At 36.2% G+C, this 21825-nt stretch overlaps 1 protein-coding gene across 1 annotated transcript in view; it reads right to left on the minus strand.

Moving 5' to 3' along the window:
• LOC104601795 (initiation factor 4A-like protein) overlaps positions 1-15535 on the minus strand; it is a 59435-nt gene extending 43900 nt beyond the window's left edge. Inside the window, exons 1-4 of the mRNA XM_010265267.3 lie at positions 15395-15535; positions 15229-15277; positions 14958-15095; positions 13668-13898 (exon numbers count right to left, since the gene is read on the minus strand). Coding sequence (XP_010263569.1) covers positions 13668-13898; positions 14958-15095; positions 15229-15277; positions 15395-15456 — 480 coding nt within the window. The 5' untranslated portion in view covers positions 15457-15535. The remainder of the gene's footprint in view (positions 1-13667; positions 13899-14957; positions 15096-15228; positions 15278-15394) is intronic.
• Between the last annotated feature and the right edge of the window lie 6290 nt (positions 15536-21825).

Below are 21825 nucleotides of genomic sequence, written 5' to 3' on the forward strand. Positions count from 1 at the left end.
AGACTGGATCTCTTGAATGAGATTAGGGAAATGCTCTACCCAATCTGAAGTTACTAGAAATCTGTCAAGCCTACAACTTAACGTATTCTCTTGCATATTTGACCAAGTGAACATACCATTATGGAAGGGGAGATCGCATAAATGATGTCTTGCTATAAAACTAGAGAAGCCCCTCATTAGCGATAGCAATGATGCAGGTTCAGTGAAGATTTTGTAAACTCTAGACCCTAGCTGCCTCCCTAAACCTCCTAACCCATACCCGCCCCAAAATCCATAGCGGGTTGTACTTTTAGAATCCAAACCCTCCTTGCACATGAAAATGCAAAACCCTCCCTAACCCTACCTCCCCACATTTAAGGGTAGGGTAGTTGGGTTTAGAATCCGCATCTAATTTCATATTATTTCTTGTTATATATAAGCAATAAGTAAGTAAAACAACATGTACAAACATCAAAGTTTCCAACTATTTGATGAAGACATGAAAAAAAACACATAAACTATCAAGTAACCTTCACATAGATGTGAGTCAAACTAATAAAATTAGCAGAATATTTTAGATTAAAGCAAAAGAAAGTAAGGAAGAAGAAGGAGACAGCAAGAAGAAGAAGAAAGATTGAAGAAGAAAGGAGAGAGAAAGGAGGAGTTTGATAATCTCCTCTTTTCCCCCACTAATCTTTTAATAAACTTACTTAAGTTACATAATTTACAAGATTTTCCTTAAGTAGGCATCCACATCAGCACAATACTTAGAAAACATAAACAAGAGTTAAAGGCCCATAAAGAAAAGGCACGATAAGAAAACGTAACAAAGAAAGAACTAATAAGAAAGACATTAATGGGCTAGGGCCCGTTCGGCCCAGTCTCTCTACACTCCCCCTCAAGCTGAGCATAGATATCCATCATGCCCAGCTTGCTTATATAGTGAACCAGCTTTCCTTTACGAACACCTTTGGTCAAAACATCACCTAACTGTTCTTCAGAAGCGACAAATGGTAGATTGACTTCTCCTGAGGCAACTCTCTCGTATAAAATGCTTGTCAACTTCAATGTGCTTAGTTCTATCATGTTTGAACAAGATTATGTGCAATGTTGATAGCAGCCCGGTTGTCACAATATAACACCATTGGCTCCACACAGTCTATACCCAATTCATCAAAAAGTGATCTCAACCACAAAAGTTCAGAAACTCCATGTGTCATTGCCCTGTATTCCGCTTCAACTGAGGATCTTTCCACTATAGACTACTTCTTACTCCTCCATGTTACAATGTTCCCTGCTACCTGAAGTGGACCTCCAATCATCAATACATCTGGCCCAGTCAGCATCAGTGTATGCTTTCAGCTTCATGTGTCCATGCTTAGCAAACAAGATACCTTTCCCTGGAGTCCCTTTTAGATAGCACAGAACTCTCTCAACAACCGCTAAATGTGTATCTCTGGGAGAATGCATAAACTGGCTGATTACACTAACTGCATAGGAAATATCTGGCCAAGTCAAGCAAAGGTATAATAACTTCCCGACCAGTCTCTGGAACACTCCCTTATCAGGCAACAGTTACCTTCAGTAGTTAACAACTTATGATTTAAGTCTATAGGAGATCAAGAACATGCTTCTGCTGAGAAATAAAGATACCATCCTTAGATCTAGCAATTTCAATTCCCAAGAAATATTTGAGTTCTCCCAAGTCTTTAATTTCAAACTCAGTGTTAAGAAAGCTTTTGAGATGAACAACTTCCTGAGTATCATTACCAGTAACTACAATATCATCAACATAGACAATCAGAAGGGTCACTAAGGAATCTCTCCTCTTAACAAACAAAGTATGATCCGACTGAGTCTGCGTGTACCCAAAAGCAACAAGAGCAGCCCGAAATCTGTCAAATCAGGCACTAGGAGATTGCTTAAGGCAATAAAGAGACTTCTTTAGTTTACAAACCTTTCCTTGCATCTCCTTCCCATGCATCCCTAGAAGTAAAGACATATAGATCTCTTCATGTAAGTCCCCATTCAAAAAAGCATTCTTTACATCAAACTGATGAAGAGGCCAATCAAAAGCAGTAGCTAAAGATAGCAAAACTAGAACTGAAGTCATCTTGGCTACTGGGGCAAAAGTTTCGAAGTAATCAATACCATACATCTGAGTATATCCTTTAACACCAAACGGGCCTTATATCTCTCAACAGTACCATCAAAATGATACTTAATAGTGAACACCCACTTACAGCCAACCGGTTCCTTTCCCTCAGGCAAATCCACAATTTCCCTCAGGCAAATTCACAATTTCTTAGGTATTGGAAATGCAATGAGCTGTACATTTTCGTTTGCCTTTGCGAAGGGCAATAGAGAGATCAAGGTCAGGGAAGGTATCCAAAGTGGTAGAAGAGGGCTGACTTGTTACCTCAGTAGTGATGGAAGGAGCAAGAGGCACATCTAAAGGCAAGGAAACAACTTGCATGTCTCCAAGTCTTTGTCTCTAGTACCACCTCTGGGTAATATGATGGGAAGGAAAAGTAGGAGGATGAATAGGAGGAGGGGGAGCAGGGATAGATGACTCGACTAGAGGAGACTCTATAGAAGATTCAATGGGAATTGGAAGAGAAACAGATGGTTACAATGCAAACAACTCCTCAGAATGCTCCCCCTCAAGAGAAGTACCAAAGAAAGGAACAGACTCTACAAATGTGACATCCCTAGAAACAAAGCGAGTGCTACAAACCAGATCAAAACAGCAGTACCCCTTCTGTGTGGAGGCATATCCCAAAAAGACACACTTGTGTGCTTTAGGCTCAAACTTATGTCTTTGATGACTGTGAACATGAACATAGCAAGTGCACCAAAACACCCTGAAAGGAAGAGAAAAGAGATCCTCATTTGGGAAAAGCAAGCTAAAGGGAGTTTTAAACCCCATAACCCGAGAAGGCATTCGGTTTATCAAGTATGTAGTTGTAAGGACAGCATCACCCCAAAACTTAACAGGAACATGGGAAGCAAAAAGGAGGCTCCTCGCAACCTCAACCACATGTTTGTTCTTCCTTTCCGCCACTCCATTTTGTTGAGGAGTGTAGGAACAGGAACTCTGATGAATAACTCCAAAGGTAGCAAAGTAGGAGGAAAAACTCTTCTCAAAATATTCCTTTGCATTATCAGATCAGAATATTTTGATCCGAGTGTTAAACTGGGTAAGTATAAGTTCATGAAATTTTTGTACAATATTTGGTACTTCATCCCGAGATTTCATAAGGCAAATCCAGGTGTAACGAGAGAAATCATCAATGAAAAGAATGAAATATTTGTAACCCCCCATAGCAAGTAAATGATATGGCCCCACACATCAGAGTGCACAATATGGAAAGGAGAAACTGATCTTTTATTACTCACTGAAAAAGATTGTCTACAATGTTTTGCAAGTTCACAGGACTCACAATGAAGACTCAATAGGGATACTCCCTTAAACATTTCTGGAAACAAATGACTCAAAGCTAAAAAAGACAAATGACCAAATCTGAAATGACATATCATGACTCTATTAATTGACTCTGATAAAAGAGACTCCAAAACTACTCCACTAGGTAATCAAGGACTTTGATCTGAGACATCCAGCAAATATATCCCATTCGCCTTGTGGCCGCTCCCAATAGTCCGCTGAGACTTCAGGTCCTGAAAAACACAATAAGTAGGAAAGAAGGTTATGCTGCAGTTCATTGATTTTGTTAAACTACTAATAGATAAAAGGTTAGTGCTAAGTTTGGGAACATGAAGGACAGAGGATAATACAAGTGAGTCAGAGGCTTTAATATTCCCCTTGCCAAAGATGGGAGCAAGAGACCCATCGGCAAGAGAAATCTTCTCTTTACCCAAGAGGAGTTGGTATGAACAAAAAAGGTTGGGTATGCTGGTCATATGGTCTGATGCACCAGAATCTATGACCCAAGGAATTCTACGATTACCTGAGACTGTAGCATGATTTGTAGAAGCACGAATACCTGAATGGGAAAAAGCAGATGTAGAGGGGGTGCCCGAGGAGGAAGATGCAACAGTAGACTCCAAGTGGTTTATCAACTTCCCATATCTCTCAAATTCTGCCTTCATTGCTGCCAGCAGTTCCACAACAGATTCTTCTTCACATTCAGATACTGTAGCAATATTGGCACTCTTGGGCTTTCCAAACTGACCACCCTTCTTAAAGTTGTTGTTCTGAAACCTCTCAAGAAGAAGATCTGTATGAAGCTTCCAACAGGAATCCTTAGTATGTTTTGGCTTCTTGTAGTATTCACATATCACCTCCTTTTTTTCATTTAGCCCCTTTGGTTTTATTCCAGCATGTGCAAAATGTTCTAGAGGTGGGGTCTGTAGCTGTACTTGTCGCCTGCTCTCTTCTCTGCTCACCATAGAGAATGCCTGAGCAAGTAACACATCACCCATGGCCAGGATATTCTGTCTTGTAATATCAAATTCAGGATTGAGTCCTATGGAACTCAAACACCATGTTTCTTTCAACAAATTTCCTGAAAGTTTCTGCATCTTTGGTGCTTTCCCATACAAATGCTTCCATAACATCTACTTCCTGCCATAATGGCTTCAACATCGAGTAGTAGACAACCACACTCTTCTCCCCCTGTTTTAAATTTTTCACATCATTCTTCAGTTTGTAGGCCCTTGCAACATTTAATTTCTAAGAGTATGTCTCTATCACACTATCCCAAATCTCCTTGGCTGAAGTCATCCACAGATAGTGTTGACTTATGTGGGGCTGCATAGAATTTACCAACCACCCAATAACTGTGTGTAGTTATCATGCATCCATTTATCATATGTAGGATCAGTCCCATCCGGCATCAACTAACTACCCGTTAGAAACCCTAGTTTACCTCTACTACAGACATGGATCTTAATAGATTGTGCCCAAGCAAGGTAATTTGTTCCGTCAAGTTTAATTGTAGTCACTCCTGTCAAAATGGAATCTACGGGACCAACCCTTGACATCGGGATCTGCTTTGCCTGACTTCCAGATTGCTCCATCAATCAAACGAAAAATCAAAAAACAATGTTTTCAACCTTTATAGACCTAACTAAGGTCAGTTAAGCACTCAAAAGTCCCAAAACTAGGGTTTCACCATACTTGGCCTCTGGGGAGAAAGAGAGAAGAGGTAGTCGCTCAAACCAGAGCTATCCAAACCACTTCCAACTGCAGCCGCCCACTTTTGGAGATAAAAAGGAACCCTCCAAGCCTTGAGCGCCACACCCAAATAGACTCTTCAACCCGTAACTGGAAATTCTCTAGTCAGCTAGGGTTTTGGGGAAAAAATCTGCAATCCCACTTTCTTGGCAATCTTCGGCCAGATTCTAACTCTCCAAACCCTCTATCAACTAGGCAAACAAGATCTCTGAATAATCAGCAATTTATCTCTCCATACACCTTTCAATTAGAAAAAAAAGTGTATGGGAAAAAAAAAAGAAAAAAGGGAAAAAGCAAAAGGGAGACCCACTCCGATACCAAGATGTGATTCAAACCAATAAAATTAGCAGAATATGTTAGATTAAAGCAAAAGAAATTAGGGAAGAAGAAGACAGCAAGAAGAAGAAGGGTGGTTGGAGAAGAAAGGAGAAAGAAAGGAGGAGTTCGATAATCTCCTCTTTCTCCCACTAATCTTTCTTAATAAACTTGCTTAAGTTACATAATTTACAAGATTGCCCTTAAGTAGGCGTCCACATCAGCACTATACTTAGAAAACATAAACAAGAGCTAAAGGCCCATAAAGAAAAGGCCCAATAAGAAAACATAACAAGAAAGAACCAATTAGAAAGACACTAATGGGCTAGGGCCCATTCGACCCAATCTCTCTATACACATAAAATTCAAAATATTATTAAATTAGACACCTAATACATAAAGTTCATATGCTTTCCAACAATATGCGGGTTGAGGAGGGTCAAGTATAGCCTAATACCGTACCCTACCTGTCCATACAGGTTGTAGAATTCCAAAACCCGTCCCCACCCCAAAATCCGTCCTTCAAGCAAAAAACCCACCCCGATGGGTACCCACCATGTAGGGTAAAAATTCCCATCCCTATCCCTATACTTATAGTCACTACTCTAGTACTCTTCCACCGGAATGCTCTTGGTTGAATCTTGTGACATTACAGTCACTCTCTCAACACCATGGTATATCATCATATTCATGTAAAGAATCCAGCTCATCCCAGAATTTCCCCTATTTGAGGGAGAGTTTGGGCCATATACTCCGATCAGAATCCAATTGAACTTGTCATTTTTGTTGGTGAACAGCATAGAAACTGAAAACTCTCCTTTATCAACCTCAACACCAGACACCTCATCTTCTTTCCAAGCCATGACAATTCCACCCGAAGTGCCAAAAGCTGGAAGAACAACCCTTTTTATCAATAACAGAAATCAATTTTATTAAATAAAAAAATAAAACAGATACAAGAGGGGAAAGGGAGGGGTAAAATCTCTTAACCCTCCCCCAAAAACAAAGTCAGATTACAACACAGCCCAGAATATATTATTCCTTCCCACCTCTTGTTTTGCAAGTACATCAGCAAAAAATATTAGCACTCCTCTTCACCCACTGTAGTCTTAACTCCATGTCGTGGGTAAGACTCTTGAACTTCTTCTCATTGGCAAATTTCCATAGCCCATTCTCCTCTTTCTATAGCCAACCAATGACCAGCTTTGAGTCTCCTTCAACAATCAGCTTTTTGACATTCAATTCTTTTGCTTTTTTAACACCCCTTCCATCACTGCCAAAACTTCAACTCTAAGAGAGTCACCTATGCCAATGGATCCCAAGAATAGAGCAATCACATTCCCTTCCTCATTCCTGAACACTCCTACTCCATATGGGCCTGTGTTACCATCACTACTCCCATCAAAATTTAACTTTATGAACTCCGCATTGGATGAGTCAAGGATTTGATGGGAGAAGAATTAGCCACATCCTTCCACTTTCTAACCAGAGCATCAGCAGAAATACCCTCAAAAATATCCAAGGACTTCACCCAATGTACCACCCTAGCTGTAATGGTTTCAAGGATGGCTTCTTTGCTTCTTTCCTTTTCAGAGAAGATTCTTTGGTTCCTTTCTTCCTAAATTGTCCAGAAAACAGCAGCTCTTGCACTTCTCCACAATAATTTACCCCTCTTCTTAGACTCCCTAACAGAGCAAGAAGCAAACAAACCTTGTACATTTGGAGGGGGTCCACCTCCAACCAAACAAAGAGAAACACCAGTCCCAAATTGCTAAAACAAAAGGGCAAGAGATTAATTAAGTGATAGTAGGTTTCACCGTAGGCTCTATAGAGGATGCACTAATAAGAACAGCCCATTTTTCCACAAACTCCCCATATTACTCTTAGCAGTTTTCTATCTACCACTTCTTTTTTTGTTTCTTGTAAGATGATAATGTTTGGGTTTTCTCTTCTTATAGTATCTTTCACCAGACACCTCTTAAGTTGGTCTCCCAAACCGTTGGCATTCCAACTTAAAATCTTCATTGTGCCACATTCACTAATTTTCCCTTATCTGTCCTAGAACCAACCAACTTGTGATCCATCATCCCCCATTGAAGTCTCTTTAATTCCCTTTTAGGACCCCTTTCTCTCCCCAAAGCTTTTCCCCTGTTGTCACAACCTCCACTTTTAGATCCCTGACTGTCAATAGTTTCCTTTTCTCTATTTATCCCCAACTTCCTAGCCATGTCAATTGTTCCACCTTCCAACTACGCCTCCCTTCTACTATATCCGAAAAAATGAGTACCATCTTCCAGCCTTGTCACCTCAACTGGTAAAAGACTGGTTCCCTGACAACTAGGGTTAACTCTCAGTTGGGATGACACTCCATTCAAACCTGAAAAACAAGAAAGCCAAGTGAGTGGTAGGAACATGAATAGAAATAGGCTGGTTGGAAAGCAATGAAGAAGAGGAAACTCTGGACTCTGGAGAGAAGCAGATGGCTATGAGAGGAAATGAGAGGACTATATGGCTAACCTAGTCCTCGACATTTTACAAGGCTTTCTAAGTTGTAGTAATTCCCATACTCAAGATTCACCAATTGCATCTGCACAAACAACCTACACTCCCACATGCCTCCTTCCTAGCAAATTGTTAGAATGCTCGAGTCAGGGGTATTTTGGTCATTCTAGATTATCTACTTGAGAGTGAAAGGTCTATTGTATCTGAGTTTAAGTTATGTGTCCCATCTTCTATGAGGGACAAAATGGTATTTCTTGTAACTCTATGTTTTTGAATAAATACAAGTGGGTCAGCTAGGAGAGAGTGATTTTTTACTCTCTTCTAGTCTGGCCGAACTCTCTTTCTCTTCTTCTTCTTCTTCTTCTTCTTCTTCTTCTTCTTCTTCTTCTTCTTCTTCTTCTTCTTCTTCTTCTTCTTCTTCTGCTTTCTCTTTTCTTTCTTCTTCTCTACTTCGACCTAGAATCTGCTAGGGTTTACTTACATGGTATCAGAGCCATAAGGTCGTATCCTCATTTCTTTCTTGTTGTTGTTCTCTTTCTGGGTTCGCCGCCAACTTTCACAGTCATCTTCTTCTTTTTCGACTGACCTGAGTGGAGGTTAGTGGCAGTGTGGAGCGATTGAAGGCGAGGTTAGTGGCCAAGGGTTATTCTCAATTGTATGGTGTGGACTGTATGGAGACATTTTCTCCTGTGGCTAAGATTGGTTCAGTTCGGGTGTTGATTTCATTAGCTGCTATGTATGATTGGCCTCTTGTACAACTTGACATCAGAAATGCCTTCCTGCATGGTGATCTCGTTGAGGAGGTGTATATGGAGCAACCACCAGGGTTTGTTGCTCAGGGGGAGTCTAGCAAGGTGTGTAGGCTCAAAAAGGCAATTTATGGACTGAAACAATCTCCACGTGCTTGGTTTGGCAGGTTCAGTGAAATGGTGAAAGCCTTTGGGATGAAACAATGTCAGGTTGATCATTCTGTGTTCAGCTATAACTCAAAGGATGGGAAAATCTTGCTAGTCGTGTACATGGATGATATTGTCATAACTGGGAGTGATAGCAATGGAATCGACAGGTTGAAGAAATTCTTATAGGACCACTTCAATACGAAAGATCTGGGGAAGCTGAATATTTCCTGGGAATAGAGGCTGCGAGGTCAAAACATGGGACCAACCTATGTCAGAGAAAATATGTTCTTGATCTACTTGAAGAAACAGGGTTGTTAGGTGCTAAACCAGCAGAGACTCCTATGGAACTCAATGCCAAGTTGAGTGTTGATGCAGGTGAAGAGTTTGATGATCCTGGAAGATACAGAAGGTTGGTGGGAAAATTGAACTACCTGACCATTACCCAACCAGATATATCATTTGTTGTGAGTGTGGTGAGTCAGTTTATGCAACATCCTCGGGTTCCTCACTAGGAAGCTGTTCTAAGAATTGTTAGGTACCTAAAGGGTGCTCCAGGTCGTGGTTTATTATACCAAAGTGGAGGAACTCTTGAGATAGTATGGTACACAGATGCTGACTGGGCTGGTTCTATATTAGACAGGAGATCAACTACAGGGTATTGTACCTTCCTCGGTGGCAATCTTGTAACTTGGAAGAGCAAGAAACAAACAGTGGTGGCAAGAAGTAGTGCAGAAGCAGAGTACAGGGTTATGGCCCATACCATATGTGAACTAGTATGGCTGAAGAACTTGCTTCAAGAGATGGGATTCTCAATTAACAAACCCATGAAACTATACTGTGATAACCAAGCTGCTGTTCACATCTCTTCCAATCTCGTCTTTCATGAGAGAACTAAGCATATTGAGGTTGATTGTCACTTTGTAAGAGAGAAAGTGATAAGTGGGGTGATAACCACATCTCATGTGAGCTCAGGAAATCAGTGGGCAGATCTCTTCACAAAGGGATTGTCTCGGGGAAGAATAGATTACATTTGTAACAAGCTGGGACTATATGATATATACTCTCCAGCTTGAGGGGGAGTGTTAGAATGCTCGAGTCAGGGGTATTTTGGTCATTCTGGATTATCTGCTTGAGAGTGAAAGGTCTATTGTATCTGAGTTTAAGTTATGTGTCCCATCTTCTATGAGGGACAAAATGGTCTTTCTTGTAACTCTATGTTTTTGAATAAATACAAGTGGGTCAGCTAGGAGAGTGTGATTTTTTACTCTCTTCTAGTCTGGCCGAACTCTCTTTCTCTTCTTCTTCTTCTTCTTCTTCTTCTTCTTCTTCTTCTTCTTTCTCTTTTCTTTCTTCTTCTCTACTTTGACCTAGAATCTGCTAGGGTTTACTTACACAAATAAAGCTTTCGCCCTCATGAGAGCCACTTCCCTAGGATCTGGTTCAGCCTCCATAGCATAAGAACTCAAATCCTCATCAACCACAACGTCAACAGTTGCACAAAAGAGGAGCTTGAACTCATTAAGGGTGTCAGGGGCCTATAGATTTCTCTCTGGTATCTCCCCAAATTGGGAGGGGTTCTCAGCAAAGGCTTGTCTAGAAAGGAAGGGGTCTCAGGTGGGCTTAAGTCTCATTGACCGACCTTTGGTCCAGGCACTTAGGCTTTTGAGAACCCACGGCTAACTTGTAAGCAAGAGGGTCTTGGGTCAGGGTTTGGAGCCCCTGAGGGTCGGGTTTTAGTGGGGCCCTCCAGTGAATGAGAAAGCAACTTTTAGAGCCCCTTTTGAAAACTGAAAAGGGTGCCTGAGATTAGCATGGATTGCCTTACTTTCCCGGCTCCTTATTTTATGAACTCCAAAATGAAGACTTTTAGCAAAGTTTTTTGTATTACAAGGTGGGTCAGAACCTAGCAACTCTTTCTCTTCATCTTTACGAAAACTTCCCAAAGAAGGCCTTGACCAAACTGAAGCTTCTGCACCACCATGAATACGGAAACCATGAGTTGACTCAGCAGGTTGAGCACAAGACTCGTTCGTCTTCTCCACCTCCACTGATAGGTAAAACCAAACATTCATGTCCAGCAAAGGAATTGAACAAGGGATAGCGTGTACACCATAGCTCATCATCTTAACCCAATCAAAGTTCAAAACGAAAAAGCCCTTTGTTCCCTAATCCATCTCTTCAAGACCTCCACACACACTTCCTTTGTCTAGAGGTGGAAGAGTATACCATGAATTTTTAGCCAGCCATCAAAATTCAAACAACCTGGGACAGCATTAATCTAAAGGGACCAACTTTCCATACAATAAACTATCTCCTATTTGACCCAAGTCAACACTAAATCCTCTGAAGGAGCAAAACCCACCACCATGTTTGTGTCGAAAGGGAAGAGGTTTAATACCTCTTAGGTATGAAAGGTAGCAAAAAGGCCTAGTTCGACTTCTCTCCACATCAAAGTTTCTTGTTTGGTACAGACGAAAGCTTGTTTCCACCTTCCGAAAGGTTTATCTTGATGAACTACTGAAATGAAGGAAGATCCTCCTACCTTTATGAAATTATGACCTTACTTCTTTCTAGATGAGGGAAGAGATCCAGCGTAGGGGCTATGAAGCAGGATTTCTCTTTAGAAGGAACGAACAGACTCAGCCGGTAGTCAAAACTCTTCCATCCTTCACTAGACAGCTCTTCAAGAACGTAGATGCTTCTCCATTTAGCTGATCTCTCCCAACTATTCAGACATATGAATCTACCCCATCGATTCTCTTTTAGTTGTAGGAGTTGATCTTCCTTTGTCTCGCTTCTTGTCCTCTAGCGTCTGTCTCTGGTTCTTTAACACCTCCTATATGAACTTTCCCGTCCACTTCGGATCCTCCTCCTTCATAAACAATCTCATCCAGGTGCCTCTCCCTCTTTCTATCACTGCAATCACATCTTCTTGGATGTTAGGCCATAGTTCCAATTCGAAGGTCTTTGAACTGATTACTGCAACTCATCTCAGAAGCTTCTCCACAGAGAATCCTAATGTCTTCCTTAATGCATAATTATTAAAGAGTGCTTCTCTCCCCTTACCTAAGGCACAATGAATGATCAATCGTTCTTCTACCAAATAGCTCAACTTTCAGAAAGTCACCAAGCATATCATATAATATACCAAAACAACCATGTTGTATATTGATGTAAAAATATATAGGGATTGCTAACACTCCAACTCTCAATGTAAGTTTAGCTTTGTCTCCATTTTCATTTGACTAAGGTTCATTTGATAACAGCTGAAGTGGCTGAACTGAAAGCTTATTGCTTTGTCTTTTAGTGAATAACATTTTAAGGAAGTTGTGGGCTCCTTATTCCTTAATGACTGAAGCTGAAGTTCGGAAAATACCCTTGGCACTACTTGACCTGCAGAGTGAAGTCAATGCTGGAGATCCTTCTCTCTTCCAAAGATCCTATCCACCGTGTTTAGATTCATTTGTTTATCAATTTAGCAAATTTTCTAATAAACCTTACTGATGGAAGAAGTTTTCACTTTTCAGTAATACATTACCTAGAGGACTGGGTAAAAGAAATTTCCACCCAAGATCTAATAGTTGGTCCATTCACATTCTACATAAAGTTCATCTTGTTGTGATAGGAATAAACTTCCTTTAGCCCAAGGAATTTGATTATACAATGTAAAACCAAGTAAAGAGAAAAATATCAACTTCCTTCTCTCGAACAAAGTGTATCCTTTTGTCTATTGTCATACAAGAGCATCATACCCTGCATTGCTCTCCCTCTAAAGTCCTTTGGCTTATAATAGAATTAAAAGAAGCTCATTAAATTGATCAAGCAAAATATGGTTAAATAGTTGCATGTATGCATACATGCACCAAAGGTAACAAGACCAATAAGAAGTGTTTTAAGTACAGAAACAGAGAATCAAATCAAGCAGCCAAAAGTTCAGATACAAAATCTATCAAATATCCCTAAGCATCCTTTTCCGATTGCCTAGTGTTGAGTGACAAATAATGCTGCCCCAGGTTGATTCAGAATTCAATGGTTATATGGTTGGAATTAGTTCACCAACATGAGATACAAGCAATGAGAAGTGCGCAAGTTGGCAATCATTGTAACAGCCCATACAAATGTACACATGCACAAATATGTAGGGTAGGGAACTTTGTCATTAACTACAAAATAAAAAAGATAATGATCCGGAGGGATTTGGAATTTGGAGGATCAAGGATAGTAACATCTCTTTGCTGGGAAAATGGCTGTGATGATTCCTTAATAAGAACATCAGTTTGCAGTACTGTACTATAAGAAATATTTATGGTTATAATGACAATAGCTTAAAAATGCAGACATCTAGGCTATCAGGAAGGACAAAAATCTCCTTTCTCATGAAAATCCATCACATCTGTATCTCATAATGACAAAAATCCTTTTCATGACAAAAATCCTTGTATCTCATCCTTTTCATAACTATAAGGAATATGTATGGTTATAATGACAAACATCCTTTTCATCAGATATGACTCAGACAGAGGAAGGAGGACAGGTTTTGATTCAACTTGTATATCCTCCTCCAGGTTTTGGGATTTTGTTTTTATCAGCAGTTTTGGGAAATATTTTTTCAAGGAAGAAAGGATGCTAGAGCTTTTTTGTAGGCAGCTCATAGTCAAGGTATCCAAAATTGTAATCATTTTCCCTTCACAAAAACTAACCTATTACTGATTCAGCTTGTCTCTCATCCTCCAGGTTTCAGGAAGTATTTGTTCAAAAAAGGAAAGATGGTAGACCTTTTTGGTAGGCAGCTCATAGTTTATCAAAACACGAGCAGAAATTGGTGACTCCCCTGAAGCAAGAAGAGGCAGGCACGCATCCGTCACAACTACCACATGCGACTTGTTCTCTTGGTTCCCAGTTTCAATGTCTTCCTCGGGATTAGCAATATTTTGGTTCCACTCCATGACTGCTTCACAGAATTTGTCAAATACTGAAATGCGCTCAGCTTCAGCAAGATCACTGTACTGAAATGCATACAACGTGTTCACATCAGATACCACCCAAAAAAAATCAATAACTAAAAAATAATGCAAGGAAACAGGATAAAAATTTTGACCAGATTTTCTGAAATCAGCAAGGTAAATCTCATTAAAGAAACTGGAAAGTAGTACATTTTATCATTAAAAAGGTCCTGCTAGTCTTCTTTACATCATATGGCATGCCATGAAAAGCACTCAGAAGAAAGAATATGCACTTTCTAAGTGGAATGCCTATCAAAAGCACAAATGAATTCTCCAGTAGCAGAGAAGTAAAGGAAAATACACTGCAAGGATAGAAAACAATAAAAATCAAAATAGTTACTTGGTGAATATGCCAACCCATGCTCTTGTGGCATTGATCAAGATGACTAATCTCAATGTACTCAAGCATGTATTCTAGTATCACTGTTCACTAGCATTCCCCCTTCTTTTTGGTGCAAAAGCAGGGATTGATGTTAGGACATTTCAGTGTTGAACAACCCAAAGAGGATAATCATATCATTAAGCTTCAGGTAGATGCTTCCATATGATGACCCTTTTTTTTGGTAATCATATGATGACCTATAGACTTCAATTAAAGTATCAAATGAGCACTACTAGGTTTGGTATATAACAGTTAGAAGGCTTCTGTAACGTGCTCAAGAAACAACCACCAAAGCATCTTAACTATGATGAAACTTCGGGAATGTTAAAAACTAGTCCCTCGAACTCTCGCATTAATACTTTAATTAGATAGAAGTATTCACTCGAAGCCCATGCACAGTGTCCTGACAGCATCATTTTACCCCCTCCCCCCAAATAATTAAGTATGTTAAATGATTTCTGCACAGTTAAGCACCCGCCATTGGAGTGGCATCATAACCAAGAACAAGGCCCCTAAAATAGTTCAAATGGATGACATGATGAAGATGGAACCCTTACAATCATTTGTATTCTAGAAGAACCAGACACAAGTTCATCCATCATCTAAACATAGCAAAAAATACAAAAATTTTCAAAAGACAAGGAAAGAATAGCTTTTCAAAAACAAAAAGGAACAAATACCAGTGAAGTCAAAGAAATGTAGGGGAGGTTGGAGACAGCTGAGCAGACAGCGTCAAGTTCATCTCTTGAGCTGCAACAGAGCACCATAGGTAAGGATGAACGTCGGCCCGCCACCCCCAACAGATCTACCAAAGTCTCCTGCCAAAATTTTGATTTAGAAAAAAAAACGATAATATTAAAGAATTACGAAACTCAATACTGGTTTTAATTAAAGTAAAATACAAACGAAGATAAAGAAATTAAGAGAAATGAAGGAGAAGACACTACGAACCATTTTGAATTGAATTCTGTCGACGGCGACATAGTAGTGCCGTGGTTGACTGTCACAAAACCTTGCAGTGTTATTTTGATGAGGGAAGAATAATTTCATATGAGAACGAAAAAAAATCAAAAAGAAAATGAAGAAAGACCACCGTCCATTCAAACAATAATAATACCTGAAATGGAGTGCAGATGGAGAGGAAGATGAAGATGGTGATTCAACTGCATCTATCGCCATCCTCCTCACGAGACAACAAAAGCCTTCCCGGTGTTCAAATCTTATGCACTTTATAAGTAATTAATAATTTTCATCATTTCTCTTTAACTTTATCACAACTTTTCAAAATGTCTAAAACTCGCCATATTATTAATTTGACATTAAATAGATTAACAAGTGTTAATATATTATCATTTTAATCTTTATATAAAAATATAAAATATATACAAAATAAATTAATGGGTGTTAATATATTATCATTTTAATATTTAGATATAAAAAAAGGAAAAAGTTTAAAAAAATATTTTTAAATATAAAATACATAAAAACATAAAAATTATAAAAAAATTTATAAAAATTGCAAACAAAATAAAATTTATTTTCAAATTATAGAAACTATAGAAATTGAAAAACAAAATCAGAAAATAAAAACCGTAGAAAAAACACCAAAATTTATAGAAAAATGCAGAAATTGTAAATAAATAACAAAAATATAGGAAAGTTTATAGATCATACAAAATAAAAAATGTAAAAAAAACAAAAAATTATAAAAAACATTGAAAATTATAACAAAACACAAAAAAAGAAAAAAAAAACAAGAAAATTGAAAACCAAAAAAGCCATTTGTCCTCTAACTCACCATTTAAGGGTAATTTGGTCATGAAAATTGTTATTTATACTAACATGGACACCTCTGTTAAGAAGCATTAACGATGCATCAACGGAAGGTGAGTTTTGGAAAATAAAAACTTACTGACATGGTGAGTTTTAGACATTTTGAAAAGTTGTGGAGAGTTTAAGAGAATTGTTGAAAACTCAAAGTGAGATTTAGACAATTTCCCATAAATTAATAATCAAAATTTGTTGTTAATTAACTAAAATATTGAAAGTTATTGTTAATATCTAAAACTTTAATAATTTTATTTTTCATTTAATGTTGATTTACAAAAAATAATCATTGTTAATTTAATATGATAAATACTTTTTAATAAATTTAGTTTTATTAATAATTTGTAGTAATTTTAATAATTGTTTTATTTTTATTATTTTTAAATGAAATTTTGATTCACTTTAAATAAATAAAAAAATTACAAAAGCTAATATTTTTATTAATTTCACTAATAATTAACAATTATATAGGAATGACAACAGGGTGGGTTCAGGGCAGGACACCCCATCCCTGTCCCTACCCCATATTCAAGACACTCTACCCCATCTCCACCTCATCCCCAGTGTCAGGCGGGTTTAGGGCAAGGCAACCACTCTTCAATGTTGGGAGAATTTAGGGGCAAGGCATCCCACTCCTCATCAAGGATGGGGAATCGTCGAATTTCCCTGCCCTATCCCCAGTATTGGGCAGGTTCAAGTAAAAGTGTAAATCGAGTTGTGCTGGGCTGGCACGGCACAACCTACATGCAATCCGCACAAAGTGCAAGCCATGTCGTGCTGGCCCACGAGGCATCCTTGGCTATGCCTCCCTCCCCTGGGATAATTTGGGAGCTCGTGTCGTGCCGTGGATCGGGCTGGTCCATGAGTCGAGCCTTGGGCCAAGCCAGGTCGCACACCAGTCCAAGCTATGAGAGGTCCGTTTAAAAAAAATAAAAAAGATGTTTCAATTTTATTCCATATGTTTTTTTATGTATACAATTGTTTATATATACAATTAGACTTATTCATGGGCCAGGTAGCCCAACGACCCAATCTGGTCTTACCTGTTATTTTTTAGGCTTGGACAAAATTTCAAGGTCGTGCGGTCGAGCTTGGGCTTTCTCAAATAAGCCTGGCTCGATACTATTACATATATTAAAAAATACTTATATTATATATAATAAATAATATATATATATATGTATTAGTTTATTAATTTATTAAATTATTTTTTAAATATATTAATATAATATTAGTTTATAAGAGTATACTGAAAATAAGACATTTTGTGTATAGATCGGGCTTCAGGCTCAAGCTCGAGCTTCGGGCTTTATATAAGGGCTGGGCTCGGGCTCAATATCTAGGTCCGATGGTCGGACTTGGGCTTGCACATTTTCTGTTAATAAAGAGGCCGATGTTAATTATAAAACTATAACTTTTACAAATTAAAATTTTTATTTAATTCTAGTCTAGTATAAAAAAATATATATAACATTTAAATATATATATATATATATTAATATAAAATTTATTATTTAATAATATTTACCATATATGCATATAACTTCCAAGTTGAGCTTATTAGGGGTTGTTTAGCTTGGGCCCTATCCGCTAAAGCCATCACTGGACTATAAAAGTTTGATACCCAATTAGACTTCGAATTTGATTATCCCTCAAAATGTATGTGCATGGTGCATATTTCATCTAGAGCTAACTCAAAAAAAAATAGTTGCTTGAGCCTGCAAATTTATAGTTCTAATTGGGTTAGGTTAAGTTATAAACAAATTGATATTTTTTATTATTAATTATTAAAATATTGTTAGCTATTAAAATATTATAATTATTAAATTAAGGTATTTATTTAAAATATAGTAATTTCTAGAAATGATCATATTTTCAAAAATTTTGCTAATTTCTTGGATAAAACAAATTAAATGTAATTTTCTACTATTTCTAGCTTAAATTACAATTACTGTTAATTACAGTTTAAAAATAACTATTTTTTTATTATATTACAATTAATAAATAAAATACATTATTTTTTTCATTACTATTCAATATTTTTTGCAATAACATACAATTAATTTAAAATTTTCATTATTTTTAGCATTTTAATTAAGCTTTAGGTTTTTCAGAATTTTTGGATTTTTAATTAATTTTTTGTGTTTTTTCATTATCATTCAGCAATTTTTCCATATGAGTATTTTTCAATAATTTTCAGTATTTTCAGAATTTATTTTTGCATATTAGTCACTACAAAATTAATTTGCATTTGCTTTCAATAAAGATAAATTAAATAACTAAATAAATACCATAGTTAATAAAAAATACAGCTAATTTTCAATATTTTTCAATAATTTATGGCTAGGGTATTTTTTAATAATAAAATGCTACTAACTATACTTTTAAATTATTTTTAGTAAATACTCTTATTAATATAAATTTTTGTTAATTTTTAATCTTTTTTTAATTAATTTTTATATTTTAATTATGTTTAAGTTTTTTAGAATTTTCCAGATTTTTAATTAATTGTTGGTACTTTTCATTATTATTTAGTAATTTTTGCATATGAGTAATTTTTGCAATAAAATATTGTGAATAAAGCAAGTTATGCATTTTAGATTTTCTTCAATTTTTATCAATTTTAATGAGTTTATTATGCACAATAAAGGTCTCAACTCATAAAAATTATTAATTAATTAAAAATGCATTAATACAAAGTTATCTAATAATATTATTAAAACTATCAATTAATATTTTTATATTTAAATTTCTTTTTTTTTAATTAATTGTTGGTATTTTTTTCATTATTATTCAGTAATTTTTGCAATAAAATATTATTAATAAAATGGGTTCTGCGTTTTAATTTTTCATTAATTTTTATCATTTTTAATGAGTTCATTATGCACAACAAAGGTCTCAACTCATAAGTTATCTAACAATATTATTAAAACTATTAATTAATATTTTTATATTTAAATTTCTTATTTTTATTAGCGTTTATTAAGTTTGATTTTAAGTGGAATTGAAACATATTTTTAATATTTACTAAGTTTTGTTAATATTTATTTTTAGTGAAAGTTTAGTGGATTTTTAAAAATTAATGTTTTTGATTGTTTAACCTCAACCTATTTATATTATTATTATTCTCTCTCTATTTATCTATATCTCTCTCTTAAATGTCTTTTTTAAATGTAATAATAACATGCATTAAAATAAAAAGCCTCGTAAAATCTAAAAGTCTCTCTCTAATAGTGTGCAACTTTATTAATCTAATCAAGTTAAGCAATGATTACTGTTTTATATTTTTAAAACAAAAGAAAATAAGAAAAAATGAAGAAAATAGATAAATAGCTTCTCTCAAAGGAAAGACAAGCTAACAGAAATGGATGAGCGTCCATCGTCCAACACCCTGATTTTACATTTCCAATTCTACCCCTCCCTGATTTCATATTTTCAATCCTATCCCCTCTTAAAATGCTGATTTTATATTTCCAATTCTACCCCTTCCCTGATTTCATAGGCATCCATCGTCCAACACCCTGATTTTACATTTCCAATTCTACCCCTCCCTGATTTCATATTTCCAATCCTATCCCCTCTTAAAATGTTGATTATATATATATATAATATTTGTACCTGTACCATTTATACAAACAAGGATGGTGACAATGTTCTGTCAAAAAGTTTGCTTTTTTACTTTCCATTTTTACCCTTTATCATGTTTCTTATTTTAAATCTTTATTTTCACTTTCCATTTTTACCCTTTGTTATGTTTTCTATTTTTCCAATTTTATTTAATTAACAGTTAACACTTGTAATTGGACAATCTCTGTATCCCGAAGCACCTACTTAATTAATGAACCTCTTCATTAATTAGAGCTAACACGTGTCAAGTATGGGATGGTTTGCCCAAACCATGAATTTGAATTGAATGGAATAATAGATTTTTTCAACCTCTCTCTTTTCATCAAGGAACAATCAAATGATTAAATGAAGCTTTTTTTTTCTCCCTATTTTTTTCAATTGTCTCCCTTAATGTAATAAGTTGTATTGGATCAGGAAATGCTCTTAGGTTCATTATGTGTCTGTTTGGAACCGCTGTTGTTGCTCCAGAAAACGGTGGCACATCAGCGCCATGTAGGAAAAAAACAGTGCTCCAGGAAACAACCATCTGTTTAGAACCGTTTTTCCATAGAAAATGGTGCTCCAAGCCATGCCTTGGAAATCAGGAAGGCATGGCTTGGAGCAACGCCAAATTTGGCGTTTCCTAAAGCTGCATCTCGTTGTTGCCATATGGCAATGATGTGGTAGTGGATAATGGGTAGAAGTGCAGAAAACATTTCCTGGAGCATTGGTACCAAACAAAAAAAGTTGTTGTTGCTCTAGGAAACATCCTACCTAGCAGCAACAATTCCAAACAAAAAAAAGGCACCGTTTTTTGTTTGGAATGCATTTTGTTGGCAGGAAATCCAGATTCTTCTATATAAATTGAATGGATGTTCGATTTGAATCTGAATATAAATGAATCAAGATTAACCTATATCCTAATGCTAAGCATTAGATATGCAAATAACGGCCCCACCATTGGTGAGTAGAACGACAAGAGGCAAGAGGCCAAATGTCATCATTCACACATGAAGCGAAGACATAAATCCTAAAACCCCAATTCTCTCCTTTAAACCCTTCTCTACATAGTGTATATATTATCCACTCCTCCTACTTTATAGTAGGAAGGAGGAAGCAGAAATGGCATCTCTCTTATCCTACGAACCTTTTTCCTCAAAAAGAAGAAAATAATATAAATTATAGAAAAAACAAAGAAATACGCATAAAAAATTACAAAATATAGTAAATCATAAAAATTTCTATACCATACTAAAAGATGAGAATGTTGTCTGCATTTATAAAAATGAGGATGGTGACAACGTTTTGTGAAAAAGCCTAATTTTCACTTTCCAGTTTTACCCTTTTTAGTTTTCTATTTTTATTTAATTAACGATTAACACATGTAATTGGATAAAACAAATAAAATAATAATAGTTTTTTATTTTTCCAATTTTATTTAGTTAACGGCTCACGCTTGTAACAAATAAAATAATAATAATAAAATCGCTATGGAACATACTCCTCTCTCCCCTCTTAGGCCTTATTTGATCTTCTCCCTAATAGGGCTGTAATCGGATCGGATTTTGATTGGATGTAGCAAAATCCGCATCCGATCTGAATATTAAGAACCTACATTCAAATTTGATCCAAAATTCGATTGGATTTAGAGACTTGGATTCGAATTTGAATCCTAACAAACTCATATCGAATTAGGATTTAATCCGACTCCACTTTAAATTCTATAAAATACCAGTAAAATTAAAAAATTATTTATTTTTCAACTTTTATATATAATAAATTAATATAAATATAACATACTAAATTTATTATATATAAATTCATATATAATATAATATTTAAAATATATTTTTATAAATTTTAATATAATTATATAGATTTTATATATTAAAATTAATAAATATTATAATATAATCATATTCAAATTTTAATCAAATCATATTGGGTCAAATCCAAATTTGATTTGATTATTAATTGGATGTAGATTGTAACATCCAAATCTGATCCGATTACATAAATACGTAATCTAAATCCATGATAATCAGGTTGGATGTCAAATTGGGCCTCGGATTTTCGGGTATCATTGGCAGGCCTACTCCCGTCAAGCCTACTTGA

Source organism: Nelumbo nucifera, chromosome 1 (genome assembly GCF_055504915.1).
Source record: "Nelumbo nucifera cultivar China Antique chromosome 1, China Antique-T2T, whole genome shotgun sequence".
In the NCBI taxonomy this organism is placed as follows: domain Eukaryota; kingdom Viridiplantae; phylum Streptophyta; class Magnoliopsida; order Proteales; family Nelumbonaceae; genus Nelumbo; species Nelumbo nucifera.